At 49.3% G+C, this 15,322-nt stretch overlaps 1 protein-coding gene across 1 annotated transcript in view; it reads left to right on the forward strand.

Annotated features, from left to right (window-relative positions):
- Positions 1–7,678, forward strand: part of ENPEP (glutamyl aminopeptidase) — a 299,623-nt gene extending 291,945 nt beyond the window's left edge. The window contains exons 19-20 of the mRNA XM_085635692.1: positions 6,334–6,415; positions 6,951–7,678. Of these exons, the coding sequence (XP_085491818.1) occupies positions 6,334–6,415; positions 6,951–7,106 (238 nt within the window). The 3' untranslated portion in view covers positions 7,107–7,678. The remainder of the gene's footprint in view (positions 1–6,333; positions 6,416–6,950) is intronic.
- The last annotated feature ends 7,644 nt before the right edge of the window (positions 7,679–15,322 follow it).

Genomic DNA, 15,322 nt, shown 5'->3' on the forward strand with positions numbered 1-15,322 from the left:
GTGTAGTTTGCTAGAGGAGTGCAAGGGGGGTAGATGGCTGCATAAACTGGAGGATTAGGTCAGGATTTCATTGTTGCCGGCAGGAACTTGGTCAGGAGTGTCTAATCGGCCATTTAGCTTGGCCACAGATAAAATCCTCCTTATCCTTTAGGCTGCTTTGTGTTGGGTTTGCTCTCATAATAACCAATTGGTGCAGTAGATCATGTTACCATCTTGGTAGAATAAAATTCATATACCCGACATACAAATTTGCATGTCTTGCATACTAGAATACTTACAAAGTATTAGTTTATTTTCACCAGACCTTTAATGCACTTCCATTAAAACATGAAATACAATCTTAACATTTTTCAACCAGTTGACCTTACAAATTCTCTGTAATCATCTCACAGTATATGACCATATTCTAGTCCAGTTGTTTAATATGTGTTGCTTTCTATGAGTGATTTAGCTCAAATATTCATTTTACAAGGTGATCAAGCATTTACCTCTCAGGTCTATGGAGGGAGCAAAGAGCTCCTCAGCACTACCCTTAGCGGAATGAACATGTAGTGACTGCACTTCACACTTACTTCCCCATAGTCTCCTGCCTAGCCCTGTAGAATGTTGACATCATGATGATGTAATAGAATGCTGCAGAGCTCTAGGATTTCAGTTGAGAGTTAGGGCTGAGCTGGTACCATCCTGCTCCTGGTGGGGTTTTTATTTCCTTTACTTTTACTTAATTAATGTACTCTTTTCCTCTACCATCTACTTAAAATAAATATACTTTATCAACTACCTGGATTCCATGATCATCCTTCACTACAGAACAGAAGTAAAGCTGAGATCAGCCACTTAACAATGCACATTTCCCTTATGAAATTCAAATTGTCTGCCCCAGGATAGAGAACTCTAAAGACACAGGAGGAGTTTCCTATCACATTTGCTAACTATGAAATCATGAGTATGGTTGATGTTTAAACCATTTGCTATAAAGTATTAAGCAAACAATGTATGATTCTCAAACAAATACAGAAATTTACTCCCATAGGCTTGCACTTAAAGTAGTTTTCTTTTAGACTTACATTTGTAGCAAATGTGTGCGTTTTGTGTAATGCAGAGACGTGCCTAAAAGTACAGTCTCATTTTTGCAGCAGAAGCTCCGTAATTCTTTTGGGAATCCAGGTGACTCCCATGTGAGTGATTTTTGCATATGTAAAAGTAACAGATATACATCTATAAATGTGCCACTCACATACAATGCCACTCATTAGCTTTTTATTGTTTTCCAAGAAGAAAATATTTTCCCATATAAAAAAGAACTTTTCCTATTCCCCATCAATTTTATGGGAGTCTCCCCTCTATTAACAATGCGGATGCATATTTACTCTTGCCCTTATGAGAAGAAAATCTAGTGTGGAAATGCAACTGTTAATACCAACAACCTTGCTAGTTAGAGGGTGTTCACCCACATGGACGTCCGTCTACGTACATGCTTACCAAGCTACTGTGATATTATAGGTCAGAAAACCAATGTTTTATGAATGTAAATTTGCATTTCATGAAAAGAAAACACAACTTTCCACCTCATACCTTCATAACTGTGCCATTAAGTAGAAAAGGCAAGAGATCAAACCCAAAAGGACAATTAAGTTCAGCAAACAGAAGAATGTAGCTGAGGCCCAATAAGATAAGGCTAACTTCTTTGATGAGTTACACGTATCAGAGACCCCAACCAGCCACAGCAATCTTCAACAGCCAACTGAGTTAGAACCTTCAACTACAGGAATACATCCTAGCAACAAACTAGATATTCTAACATATGAGGTCATTGCAAGTGTACAGAATACCACAAACCTCCCTTCCCAATATTATCTAACATGACAAAGGGAGTCTCCAAATATTATGTATGCGACAACCACAAAATATAGATGCACAAAATGAAATACATAGCGTATAAATGGATAACGTACTTAAACCTATGCTTAGGCTTTAAACATAGGGCCTGATTTAGACCTCAGCGACGGGCCACTCCGTCACAATGGTGACAGATATTTGGTGCACTAAAACATAAATCCCATTATATTCTATGGGATTTTATTTTTCGGCGGACAGGATATCTGTTACCGTTGTGATGGAGCAACCCTTCCGCCGAGAACTAAATCAGGCTTATAGTCTTTCAGACGCAGGGAAGCCTTCTTGGTCCATTGTGATTTCAACCCAGAATGGTCCTTTAATTCAGCATAGTCTAATGTAGCACCACTTGTACCTGGAGACTCAGACACTACAGCAGGAGACTCAGATTCACCCTCCACTGGGTGATAGTTGGCTGCTCTGTTCAGATTCTATATTTTATGATCTCTTGTTTTAACAGCATTTTTAAACACTTTTATCATTTTCAAAGGATGAATGAACTTAGAAACTTTATTCCCCTTTCTAGGAGATTTAATTTTAATCCAGTCACCAACCTGCACTGCTGTTCTCTTTACTGCTTTCCACACATCATACAAACTCTTCCTCCTCACCATGTTTTCTTTCTCTCTCTCTCTCTCTCTCTCTCTCTCTCTCTCTCTCTCTCCAACGTTCTACATTGCCTACATGATCATCCACCGACATTCTTTTCTCATTCACCCACACTGGAATCAATTGACTATTGGGACACCTGCCACTGAACAGTTGAAACAGTGTAATTCCTGTTGATAAATGAGGAGTGAAGTGATATTCACACACTTTTTTCCTGAGTTTACACTCCCAATTCACTCCACTTAAACTGCTTGTTGCAAACTTTCCTTTAAGAAACCACACCACTACTTTTAGGAGGATAAAGTGCTGCTTTTTTAAGCTTTAGGCCTCTTGTCCTTAGAAACTCCTCCACCATGCCGGACGTGAACTGCACCCCATTGTCTGTAAGAAGGGTTCAAGGAAAAAATTCCCTCTCAAATAATTCTTCCGATAATTGTATTATCACACCAGGCACAACTGAATTCACCACTTTGATGTCCGGCCAGTGAGAGAATAGATCAATACAGACAATGACATATCTGTCACATGCTTTGATATTCACAGGACCCAAAATATTCACTGGTATGTCTGCCCAAGGGCTCAAAGCTTACTCTCTCAGGTCCCTGGATTGTTGCCTGCATTTTAAAACCTTATCACTAGGTACACATTCTATACAATTCATCACCTCTCTCTCAACCATCACATGCATTGCTGGCCACCAGTATCCTTCTCCGCCTCTTTCCTTAGATTTGGCTATCCCCCTATGACTGGCATGAGCATTCTCCACCAACCTCTTTCTCAGCTTTTTGGGAGGTGTAAGCTTACTTACTCTCATCAACAAGCCACTCAAAATATTTAACTCTCCTTTCACCTGCCAAAGCCCTCTAATGCATTTCTCGCTGTTGTTCTTGTCTCCCCAAACATCATTAATCATCTTCCTTGACTATCTGGAGAACTGGATCATCCACTAATTCCTTTCTCCACTGCTCATCCTGTATAATACCATGAGTTACGAGAAAAACATGTACCTCTTTTTCAAAATGTTCTCTCCGAAAAAATGATTTTGTTCTAAAATCTCATCAGTGTCACCTTACCTTGAAAAACAATCTGCCAATAATTACTGGCACATATAACATGTCAAATTAAAACCCCTAAAGAGCAACCACCTATTTGTGAATCCTATGGGATATAAAATCCACACCTTTTTTTTAAAACACCTCTCTAACATGTTTGTGATCTGTTTTAATCACAAATTTGCTCCCCGAAAGACATTTCTCAACTTTCTTAGAGCCCAAAAGACTGCTAAAGCCTCTTTCTTAATTACAGAGCAATTGAGTTCTGCTCTTCTCAATCCCCTTAATATAAATATAATGGCACTGTCTTCCCTCTTTGGATTTCTTCATCAAAACAACACCAAGCCCTTTTGAGCTCGCATCAGTCATCACATAAGTCTCATTGCTTGGTTCAAAACTTCCTAAACATGAAGCTTTATCAAGATTAGCTTTAATATTTTCAAACTCTTTCTCACAAATCTTGCACCAGATAAACTTCTTCTCTTTTCTTAGTAAGCATCTCATACACGCCGTCTTCTCAGCAAATTTTGTGGCACAAATTTCTTATTAAACTCAGCCATGCCAAAAAACGTTACCAGCTCCTCCTTATTCTTAGATGAAAGCAGGTTCTCAATTTCCTCTAATAAACTCTTTTTTGGTTTAATGGCTGATGCTGTTATCATGTCACCCAGATATACGATTTTCGTGACATTGAACTTGCCTTTTTCTAATTTCAAAGTGAGGCCAGTATTTCACAACCTTAACAACCCTTCACACATTCTGATCATATGTTCATCCAGATTAGACCCATATACCAATACATCATTCTGGTATATATTGAGCCCATAAGTGCCCTCAAGAACCTTCTCCATTGCCCTTTGAAAAACTGAGTCAGCAGAGATTAACCCAAAAGGCATCCTCAAAAACTTGAAGGTAGCGAAAGGTGTAACAAAAGTCAGTAGTTCTTTGGATGAGGGATGCAAGTTTACCTGATGGTAAGCTGACATTAGATCAAGAGAGGTAGAGTGTTTGGCCCCATTGAGAGAACATTAATGTTTCACTAATATTTGATAGGGGATAGTGATCAACAACCACCACTTTGTTGAGTTCTCTCAAGTCACCACAAGGCCTGGCTTCACTGTTAGCTTTCCTGGTCATAACTACCAGTGCAAGCCACTCTGTAGCTTCCATTTCCTCTATTATGCCACACGTGACCAGTTTATCCAGTTGAGTTTTCATACTATCCTTTACCAGTAAAGGAACATTCCTCACCGTTGCCACTTTTGGTTAGGCATCTGACTTTAGCCTTATTAAATGTAGGTAATCGCTAAGTCAGCCCAATTTTTTCAAAATACCTCAAGGAATTCCTTCACCCACTCAGAACCACCTCCTGAAACAGTTCTAACATGGGGCATTTCTTTAACTTGTATTGAGGAATTCTCATTGGGGTCCAAGTAGACATAGAAATCAAGTTGGGGGAAACAACTGATGAGGGAATCCCCTCTCATGGAGACATACATTTTTCCCCGTATGATCCTGCCCTTACTACCCTTACTCCTGTCTCATCGTTGCCTGGCAACCACACTGGCGCACACACTGTACCATGTGGAAAGCTACCTCAAGACATATTGTTCACTCCCGTTACCAGGCAACCATGCTGACACATACATTAACAAGTTGCGTGAAACATCATGGAGAGGCGCAATGTTTGTTGACTGCTGTTGCCAGGAGACCACACACGCACACAACCCTCCAGATCACATGAAGGGTCTTCACAATCAACGGACGTCGACCAGCCGCGTGCAGGCTTAAAAGTAAGATTAAAGTCAAAATTACGTCCAAAATGGTAGGAGCACTTTTCATACCTAGGATTTTCACAGACATCTTTCTGCTGCCATGAAAATTGATCATAGTATATTTTGACTGTAGTGTTGAGGTCTCAATGATGTAGAGCATAGATGATCATCCAGTTTGCTCTCAGCACTTCACTATGCTCATCGCTTGTCACCAAAGTTAAGTTCAACTCACATAAAAAGGTTGCAGACTCAATAAGATGAGGATAACTTCTTTGATAAGTTCCATGTATAAGAGACCCCAGCCAGCCACAGCAATGTTCAACAGCCAATTGAGTTAGAACCTTCAATTGCACCAATACATCCTAACAACCAACTAGACATTCTTTCATATGAGATCATTACTTTTTTTAATTTCAAAGTATTTTTTATTTATTTTTATGCAAAACATTAGCATTTCTGTTACAAGGTTAGCCCGTCGCAGTTTATACAACAGTGTCCTGAGACATAATGACACATTTGCTTAGCTAACCCCACATGATGTTATTTACTGAAAACGAGAGAAAGGGAGACAGAAAAAGACAGGAAAGAAAGGGGTGAAAGAAGAACAAGGAGACAGGCTCTGAGAGTTACATAACCTTTTCATCGCTCGTTAATCTGACATACGACTAGCATACTTATGAAGAGATTGGAAAACATGTTGGCCCACATGCAGAATATGAGATCATTACAAGTGTAGAGAATACAAAAACAATCTTCAAGATCACAGATACAAATTTTCATGTAGTAGAAACTGACACTCTCAAAAGCACAAAAGAAATATATTCAGTCAAGTTCTAGGTTATTGGACAGATGCAGTGTACTTCAACATTGCACAGATACTCGACTTTAGGTGGAAAGTCTGACAAATACAATGCATTCTAGGTTGTGAAATTGAAATGTAATTTGTTAAATTTAGATGTTTATTGAGCACTGCAGTATTTGACCAAAATGTTTTGTTTCAGATATACTATCAATGACAGGAACCTTGGTCGGCTACCAACAAGAATTACTAGTACATTCAACAGTGACATCCAGCTGTGGCAGGTAAAGGACAATAAATATTTTATTTATATCAAGGGATCCCTTCCACTTTGTGAATGGTAGTGCAAAAATGTTTTCAGAGCAGGCAGTGGTCCCATGGACCACAGCCTGCCCTTCAAAATGAGAAGAAAACTTTGACATTTTTCTTTTTTAAATACAACCCGTCTTCCTTTAAGCAAAACGGGCTCTTTTTTTTTTTTTTAAATGATTGCTTTTTATAAAAGCAATCACGGACATGGTGGCCAGTTGACCCCAGCAGGCCACCATCAGCGCGACTTTAGTGATTCCTAATGGGTCGCAAATCGTAAACTACCTCATGAATATTCATGAGGTAGGTCGATTTGCGTCCCACTAGGAATCGCTAAACGGAACTCATGGAGCTTCATACATTAGGAATAGTGATTACGTACTTTTGATTAGGTAATCACTATTTCCAATATTTATACATGTGGCTCTTCATTCCATATGTTGAAATTCATTCCATGTGTTTATGTCTCAGCTTGTAGTAACCTCTATTTTGCTTCTGATGTTATTGCAGATGGAAAATTTCTTTGCAAAATATCCAAATGCTGGAGCAGGAGCCACACCAAGGAAACAAGCACTGGAAACAGTGAAGAATAATATCAATTGGGTTAAAAGAAATAATGAAGAGATAAGGTTATGGCTGGAAGACAATGTTGGACCTTTCTTTTAGCTGTGCAAAGACTGGGTTGGTCTACGAAGTCAACCAAGATTTTAATCACATAATTGACATTTTTTCTCTCTGCAATGTTACCTACTGGTCAATTCTGGATAGGATGAATGGACAACGTTCAGGCCTGCCATCAGTGGATAGTCACTCTTCCATCTGCTCTATCTCCAGACTGCAAAGCCCACTTCAGTGCCTTCCAATATGTGACTACAGGAGACAACCTCTTTAGGGCCAAACAGTGCATTACTCTGTGTGACTAAATTTGGGCATTCATGTCACTGCCTCAGAAATCCTCGAAACACTCCACACTGTATTGATCATTGAACGTTAGATTTCATTCTGTACAAAGAGGTGTTAAACCATATTATTTTCTCCATGTGTTTTTTTTCTTTCATTTTAAGTCTCAGATACAATTCATGAAACACTGTCTAACAAATGATTTTGTATTTAATTTACTGGGCACACCTGATACTTACTTTTTCTACTGGAGAATAATTTTATTGTTTGTATTTATGCACTGATACATTGTTAATATTTTGTTCTTCTACCATTAAATAAAATGCTCTTAAATCGTATTGACTCTCTAATTGAATTATTTATTTGTAAGTATGACTATGAATTGAAATCTTCCAGGTTATTTGTTCCTATAAATAACATACCAGCTTGTTGTTCTTGTTACTGAGCATCAATTGTTCCTACAGTCTGTTCAGGATGACTCTGTTGAACACTTTGCTTGCGGTTAATAAACAAGTTATGCCACGGTAGGTTGCACAGCTACTCAGGCCCCCTTTCTTGGGGATCTTGATCAGATATCCCTCCTTCCAGTCTGATTTTTTTTTTTTTTTTTTGAAAACCTTTATTGTGCACATTTATGTCGTCTTACAACGCACAGTCACCGTCCAGGTGGTAAAGCAGTTAAATAAAGTGTACATCTCCAGATATGAGAACACAGCCATTTAGCCGACAACCCGGAGGTCCGGCGGCATTATTCAGGATGACATGCGCGCAGAAGGGGGGGTGTGTGCGTTGTGAAGGGAGTAGGCGCGGAATGTTACGTATGTGCTTTTTAGTATTAGAGGTGTCTCAGGTGCATGCTATCAACGGTAGAGGATGGCGCTGTGATCTAGCCCACTCCACGGCTATGCCGGCTGCCACCCAAGCCCCAAGCCAGTGACCCAGCGGACGTCGCCATGTCCCCAGAATGTAGAGGCCTTTGGGTGGTCGAACGCCAGCAGCGCGCTCAGAGTGCGGGCCGAAGCGCGGCAAGGATAACCCAGTATAGCTCACAGCTACACATATGGCAGCGCATAGAGCTGGCGAGCCTGGTATGCAGCATCATAGTCCTTATCTATCCCGTGTATGCATAGCAAGAATATGTGCTAGGGTTAAGGTCATAAACTCAAACAGGGCTGAGGGGGAGAGGGGAAGTGAAGGGGGGGGGGGGGGGGAGATCGGTCTGCGGCAGAGCAGGAGGGTCATTGGCTGTCAGGCTGGGCTCGGCAGGACCGCGCGACGTGCGCGGGGAGTCGCAAGTCAGGAGAGGGGAACAAAAGAGACAGAGGGCTTTCAGGGAGGTCGAGACTCCCTAGTGTCCGCGTCCGCACCCGCCCACCAGTATCCCCAGGGCGTCAGGGGCAAGCAGGGGCAGGGGGGGGGGGGGAGATAAGAGTCGTCCTCCCAGCAGCCCCAGGGCCGGCGCTGTCCCACCAGCGGAGGTGCAACATATCTCAGGGATTCAGGTTATCCCCCTATCCCGGCAGGCCCTCTGGAATGTCCCAAGGAGAGTGTCCCAGAGGTGTGCGATGGGGAACTTCCGGAGCCCTGCCGTTTCCTCGCGAAGGAGCACCGCGCTCTCTGCTTGCGCCCAATTAACAAAGGAGGCTCTCCAGTGGCGTACGTGCGGGGAAGCTGCTGCCTTCCAGTGCTTGGTAATCATACGTTTGGCCGTGATAAGGCCCATGTCCCAAAAGGGTGCCTGCACCTTATTGTCTTTTGTGCGCCTGTAGAGTCCTAGAATGCATGCTTCCCATGTGTGCGGGAGCCGCCCATTCGCGCCGTACGCGAGCAGTGGCAGCACCGTGCCCCAGTATGCCTGTATCTCCGGGCAGTGCCATAGCATGTGTAAGAGATCCGCTCCCGGCAAGGAGCATCGCGGGCAGGTTGCGTCTGTCCTCGCGAAATATCTGTTAATTTTATCAGGGGTGAGGTATGCGCGCTGTAGGATGTAGTACTGTATAAGTTTAAAGCGGGGGTTGCGTGGGATGTTCGTTGGGCCGGCCAGTATCATCGCCCATTCCTTGTCCGCCCAGTCTCTTCCCCTGTCCGTCGCCCAGCGCTCCCTCAATGCCATTGTGGATGGCTGCGAGTGCGCCTGTAGTGCCTGCGCCAGCCAGTGTACGACGTGCGCGCCATGGCCCATAACGTGTAGGTATTGCATGAAGGTATGCATCGGAGGCTCATCTGTTATGTCACCCCAGGAAGCCGTGAGTGTGTGCAGAATGGAAGCATGTAGGAGGAACTGCCCCGCCGGGAGGGTCGAGTCTTCAGACAGGTTGGCGAACGTGAGCAGTGCGCCATCAGCATATAGATCGCTCAGCGTGGCCACTCCCGCTTGGTCCCAGCCAGCCAAGTGAGTCTCCGTGAGCGGCCCCGTCGGGCTGGGCATACCCAAAAGTGGCACGCTAGGGGCATAAGGTTTCGTAGCGCGCGTGAGGCGAAGGCTCCTCAGAAAGCATCTGCGCGCCACTGCCAGGTAGATCTGGGAGGGGCAGGGTGCGCGGGTTATCGGATGGAACAGCGCATTAATGTGCGTTTGCGTCCATGTAGCCATATGTGTGGCCGTGTCTTCGAGGTGTTTGCCGCTCAGCCATCACGCCACCCATTGCATCTGCGCCGCGAGGTAGTACAGCTCCAGGTTAGGAACCGCCAGACCCCCCAAGTCTGTGGGCATATATAATTTAGTCAGCGCCACTCGTGGCCTTCCCTTGTTCCAGATGAGTGAACGGAGCAGTGTCTCTAGGTCGCGAAAGAGCCTGACGGGCACATACAGAGGCATGTTCGCGAAGTAGTAGAGGAGGCGAGGTAGCACGATCATTTTGGTTAGCGCCACACGGCTGGGCACGTTCAGGGGTAGGGTATTCCAAAAGCCAATTTGCGCTCGGATAGAAGCGATCGCTCTGCAAATGTTCCCTTCCAAGACATCCGCCGGTGTGCGGTAGATTTGGATCCCGAGGTATCGGAAAGTGGTGGGATGCCATTGTAGCCTGTCCCCTCCCAGCCGGATGTCACATTCCTGTACGTCAGGGTTAAAGGGGTACGCCCCCGACTTGGCCCAGTTAACCCTGAGGCCCGATATTCCTTCAAAAGTGCGGAAAACGCCAGCGAGGGAGGCAGGGATGGCGGTTATGTCCCTGACGTACAGTAGCAAATCGTCTGCATACAGTGACACGGCGTGTATTCCATCCGCCAGCGGGATTCCCCATTCCAGCCCGTGTGCTCTGAGGGTCGTGGCCAATGGCTCCATGGCCAGTGAGAACAGCAGTGGCGACAACGGGCAGCCCTGGCGGGTGCCCCTGCAGACCCGGATGGTGTCCGAGATGAGGCGGCCCGTGCGAACCCGGACTGTCGGTCTGCCGTAGAGCAGGCCAATCATAGTCTGGTATCCCCCCCCCAGTCGATATTTCTCTGTAACCGCCCGCAGGTACGGCCACTCCACAGAGTCGAAGGCCTTCTCCAGATCCAATATGAGGCATCCCGCTCGCGGCCACTGCCGTGTAGCGTACTCCTGCACCCGGAAGAGGCGGCGTATGTTAAAGGAAGTGTGGCGTGTGGGGACGAACCCGTTCTGGTCACGGTGTACTAAGGTGGGCACATGGGGGGCCAGTCTTCTAGCCAAGGTAGAAGCCAAGATTTTATAATCTGTGTTCAGGAGTGCCAATGGGCGATAAGAGCCCACCTGTGTACCATCCTTGCCCGGTTTAAGAATAGAGACCAGCGTGGCCTCATTTAATGTGGGGGGCAGAACGGCAGTCTCCGCTGCCGCGGTGTACATCTTCAGCAGCTCCGGAATGAGAATATCCGAGCCGGCCTTGTACATCTCGGCCGGCAGTCCATCCGGACCCGGCGTTTTACCATTCGACAGGTTAAAGATGGCTTCTCGGAGCTCATCAGGCTCCAGGGGGGCACCTAGTTCGTCCTGCTGCGCAATAGTTAGGTGCGGCATTGGCAGGGGGGAGAGGTAGTCAGCGATAGCCATAGGAGGAGCCGCCAAGCGGGAGCGATACAGCCCTGCATAATGAGTCGTGAAGGCTTCGTGGATACCGATCTGTGTGTATACTAAGTCCCCCCCTCCCGTCTGTACAGCCGCCACTGGTGTCGAGCGGGTCTCCTGAGAGATGAGCCACGCTAAAAGATTGCCAGGTCTGTCGCCCAGGTGACGCGTCCTCGCCGAGTGCGCGGCATAGTTTATGTTCCGGAGTCGCTCTAGAAGGCGTGCGTGTTCTGCGCGGGCCTCATGTAGCGGACCCCCGTCGCCAACCACAGCCCCCTCTTCCCGTGGCAGTAAGTCCGACTCCAAGCTGGTCAGGTCCCTCTCCAATTGGAGCCTTATGTGCCCCTGCGCGCGTAGACAATGCCCCCTGAGTACCACCTTAAAGGCGTCCCATTCCGTCTGTGGAGTTGACGCCGTGCCAGCGTTGTCCTCGAAGTATTGCGCAATGCATGTGAGCAAGTTATCTCGGAAAGCCGCGTCTAGCAGCAGCGCAGGCTGCAAGCGCCAAGTGGGGACAGGAGGGTGCGGGTGCGCCCAGGCCAGCGACATGAAGTGTGGGTTGTGGTCCGAGTGCGTGCGGCCCATGTATTGTGTGTCCGTCACGTGGGGTAGGAGGGCAGTGGAAGCCATGAACCTGTCCAGGCGGACATGCAAGTCGTGAGCGCCGGAGTAGTAAGAGTACGTCCGCACCCCCGGGTTGCGCTGCCGCCAGACATCATGTAGGTCCCATTGCGCAGCCCATTCCAGTAACGCTTTTGTGGCTCCCCGCGTAGAGGCATTAGCGGGGGGTGGGAAGGAGCGGTCCAGCGCCGTGTCTAGTGTGCAATTGTAATCGCCCCCTATTATCCACGAGGTTGCGTGCCATGGTGCCATAACCTGTGAGATCCGCGCCAGAAAGCCGCCCTGATCTACATTGGGGGAATAGAGGGACACTAGTGTGAGAGGCTGGCCATCTAATCTTCCCTGCGCAGCCGCATATCTGCCCTCCCCATCCACCGCCACCTCCGTAGTTACCCAGGGGGTCCCAGGGCGGATCCATATCAGTGTGCCGCGCGCATAGGAGGAGTACTCCGTGGCGTAAAGCTGCCCCCGCCATCGACGGCGCAGTGCTTGCACCTCAGCTCCGTTCAAGTGGGTCTCTTGGAGTAGTGCTATGTTGATGCGATGGCGCTTTAGGTAAGAGTAGATTTGATAGCGTCTGGTTGGTGTGTGCATTCCCCTGACGTTCCAGGTGCATATTTGTATATTAGTCATGTCAGCTACTCGTGCCTGCGCGCCATCCCTCCTCCCAAAGTGCGGTCCCCCGGTCAGAGGCCCTCCAGCTCCAGTAGCCCGTCCCAGCCGTGCAACTGTCATAGGTGTCATATGCGCAGTACCATGATCTCCAACAGGGTAGTGGGGTAGGGAACAGGGGGAATGTAAAAAGCCTTAACATGGCAACAAAGTCCAAATACCAAAAGGTCGGCCACACAACAGGTCGCCGTCCAAACACTCAAGTGAGCTCGCGAACTATACAGTCTAAGGGGGTACTTGTGGTTGCGTTCAAACAGTAAACAAAACAATGCAGTTACGGGTGTGCCCAGTGTCCCTCCCGGGTGCAGCATGCAAGCCCTCACTGGCCAGCGGACGCCCAGTGTCTCCTATTCCATGCTGCGGCAGCTGCATGTCCAGGCACAAGTCCGGGGTGTGAAAGAGTGTCAGGGGGGGGTGTAAGCCCCCTCCTCCCAGGCAGGTCAAGTCGCCGCGGGCCAGCTATGAGTCGCGGCAGAGCACTCCCCCGCGTCCGCAGCGGAGGTGCGTGAGCCGCAGATGAACAAGTAGGTAAAGTACTTACAGTGGCCAGTGCCGCATTTCGGCTCCCCAGGGCAGCGGCAGTGTGAGCGGTGGCAGGTCCAGGACAGCCCCAGGGCCAAGCGGGGCAGTCAGGCAGAAGCCCTGGCGGGTTCTCATTATGTAGGTGGCAGCAGTCAGGCCCAGCCGCCGTCAGCCAAAGAGATCCACAGTCTGGGGTGTGACCTCCGGGGGTCCCCCAGAGCTCTGCAGGTCCGGCAAGCCATATATCGCCTCGTCATCTGTAGAAGACGCTACTGGGCTGGCGCCCGGGTGGAGCGACGGCGCCGGGGAGTTGCTGATTTCCGCCACTCTGCGTAAAGCATCTTGTTGCTCCTGGTGGACAAGAGCCGCCGGCGGGGAGTGGCGTACTGCCTCCCCGAGCAGCGGTGGCGTGGATGATCGTCGGCGACGTCGCCTTCCCGGGCCCCTGGACTGTTCTATCGTGTTGGCTCCCGGCGCCCTTCGCGGCGCGTCAGGCATACCTCCATCCAGCCAGGCCGCAACCTCCTCAGGGTTCATAAAGAAGTGTGTCTTGTCACGTAGCACGACTCGTAGTTTGGCCGGGAAAAGTAGCGAGTACTTTAGGTTTGCTTCACGCAGCCTCCGCTTGACAGCCAGGAAGGAGCGTCTCTGTCCCTGAACTTTCGCAGTGTAGTCCGGGAAAAACATCACCGCAGCGTTCTCGACGGTGACCTCCCCGAGGTTCCTGGCTTCGCGTAGGATCGCGTCTCGATCTCGGTAGTTGAGTACTCTAAGGAGGAATGGCCTGGGGTTAGAGCCCGGAGGGAGCGGCCGCATGGGCACTCGGTGGGCTCTCTCCACCACAAAGTGGGGGGAAAGTGTGCCAGCTGGAAGAAGGTCTCGTAACCAGTCCTCGACCCTACGTGCGGGATCCGCTCCCTCCCATTTCTCTGGGATGCCCACGAGGCGAATGTTGTTTCGTCGTGCCCGTCCTTCCGCATCCTCAGCCCTGCCCTCCAAGAGGTCCATTCTGGTGAGGAGGTCATTTACCTTTGTGTCTGTTTGCGCCACCAATGGTTCAACCGCTGCCACTCCATCTTCCAGTGTCTTAGTGCGGGCCTGCAGCTTCTTGTGGTCGGCGCGGAGGTGGGTCAGGTCAATCGCCACGCCATCGATTCTGGTCTCCAGGGAGGTGCGCGTCTGTTGCAGCGACTCTTCCATCCGCTCCATGGCCGCCAAGACGCTGTCCAGCTTCGCCGCCACGTGGTCGGCATCCATCTTGTGCGCCGTTTTCGTTTGTCTCCCCTTCGCCACCGCAGATCCCGATCCAGTGCGTGTCCGCGCTCCTCCCGGCATGGGGCTGGTGGCGAGCGCAAGTTAATGACCCCCGGCGTTGTGCGTCAGGGGCCCGTCGGCCGCGACAGGTCACCCCGGCGTCTCCGGGATCGCCGTTGGGAGCCACGTCTCACCTGCCGTAGAGTTAGCAGCTCCAAGCAGCGCAGGGCAAAGGTCTCTTCCCAGGGGAGCAGGGCACCTGTGCAGCTCCGATCAGGTCCAATCTCTCGGAGGTTCGTCAGCGCAAGTGCGGCCGCAGGCGGCGTGGCATGCTGGTCTATGGGGAGCCTGTGCGAAGGAGGCCAGATTACGGTGCAGCAGCCTTCAGGACAGAGCGGGGGGGGAGGGGGAGGTGAGTTCCCCGCGTCGCGCCGCGGGTCCAAGGGTCGCCATCTCCTCCTCAGGTTCCCGTGTCCGTCCCCTCTCCGGGTCTACCCCGCCGGCCCCCAGGCCCCCGTCCGCCGACTTGCCTGTCCACTGGGCACCGCAGAGGGCATCCACGCAGGCGGCTGAAGCCGCTCCCAGTCCGCCGCCGTCGTCCGGAGTCTGCCCACGGGGGAGGGGGGCCCCCAAGGAGCCCCCGGTCGCTGTGTCCGCCTCGCAGGGGGTCACGACAGCAGTCGCAGGACGTGTCCTATGCCGCAGCGTGAGGCCTGCGAGGGTGGCCCAAGCCGCGGACTCGCGTAGGCGCCGTCCCCAGGCGCGGGTTCGTCAGTGCGGCGCCAGGCCCGTCGTTGGTGGCAGCGTCGCGCGACGTCTCCAAGGAGCCCCAAGTTTGGCCAGGGCATGTAGCAGGGAGCAAATCAGGGCCAGCTATGGT

The sequence above is a fragment of the Triturus cristatus genome, chromosome 2_1, assembly GCF_964204655.1.
Source record: "Triturus cristatus chromosome 2_1, aTriCri1.1, whole genome shotgun sequence".
NCBI classification, from domain to species: Eukaryota; Metazoa; Chordata; class Amphibia; order Caudata; family Salamandridae; genus Triturus; species Triturus cristatus.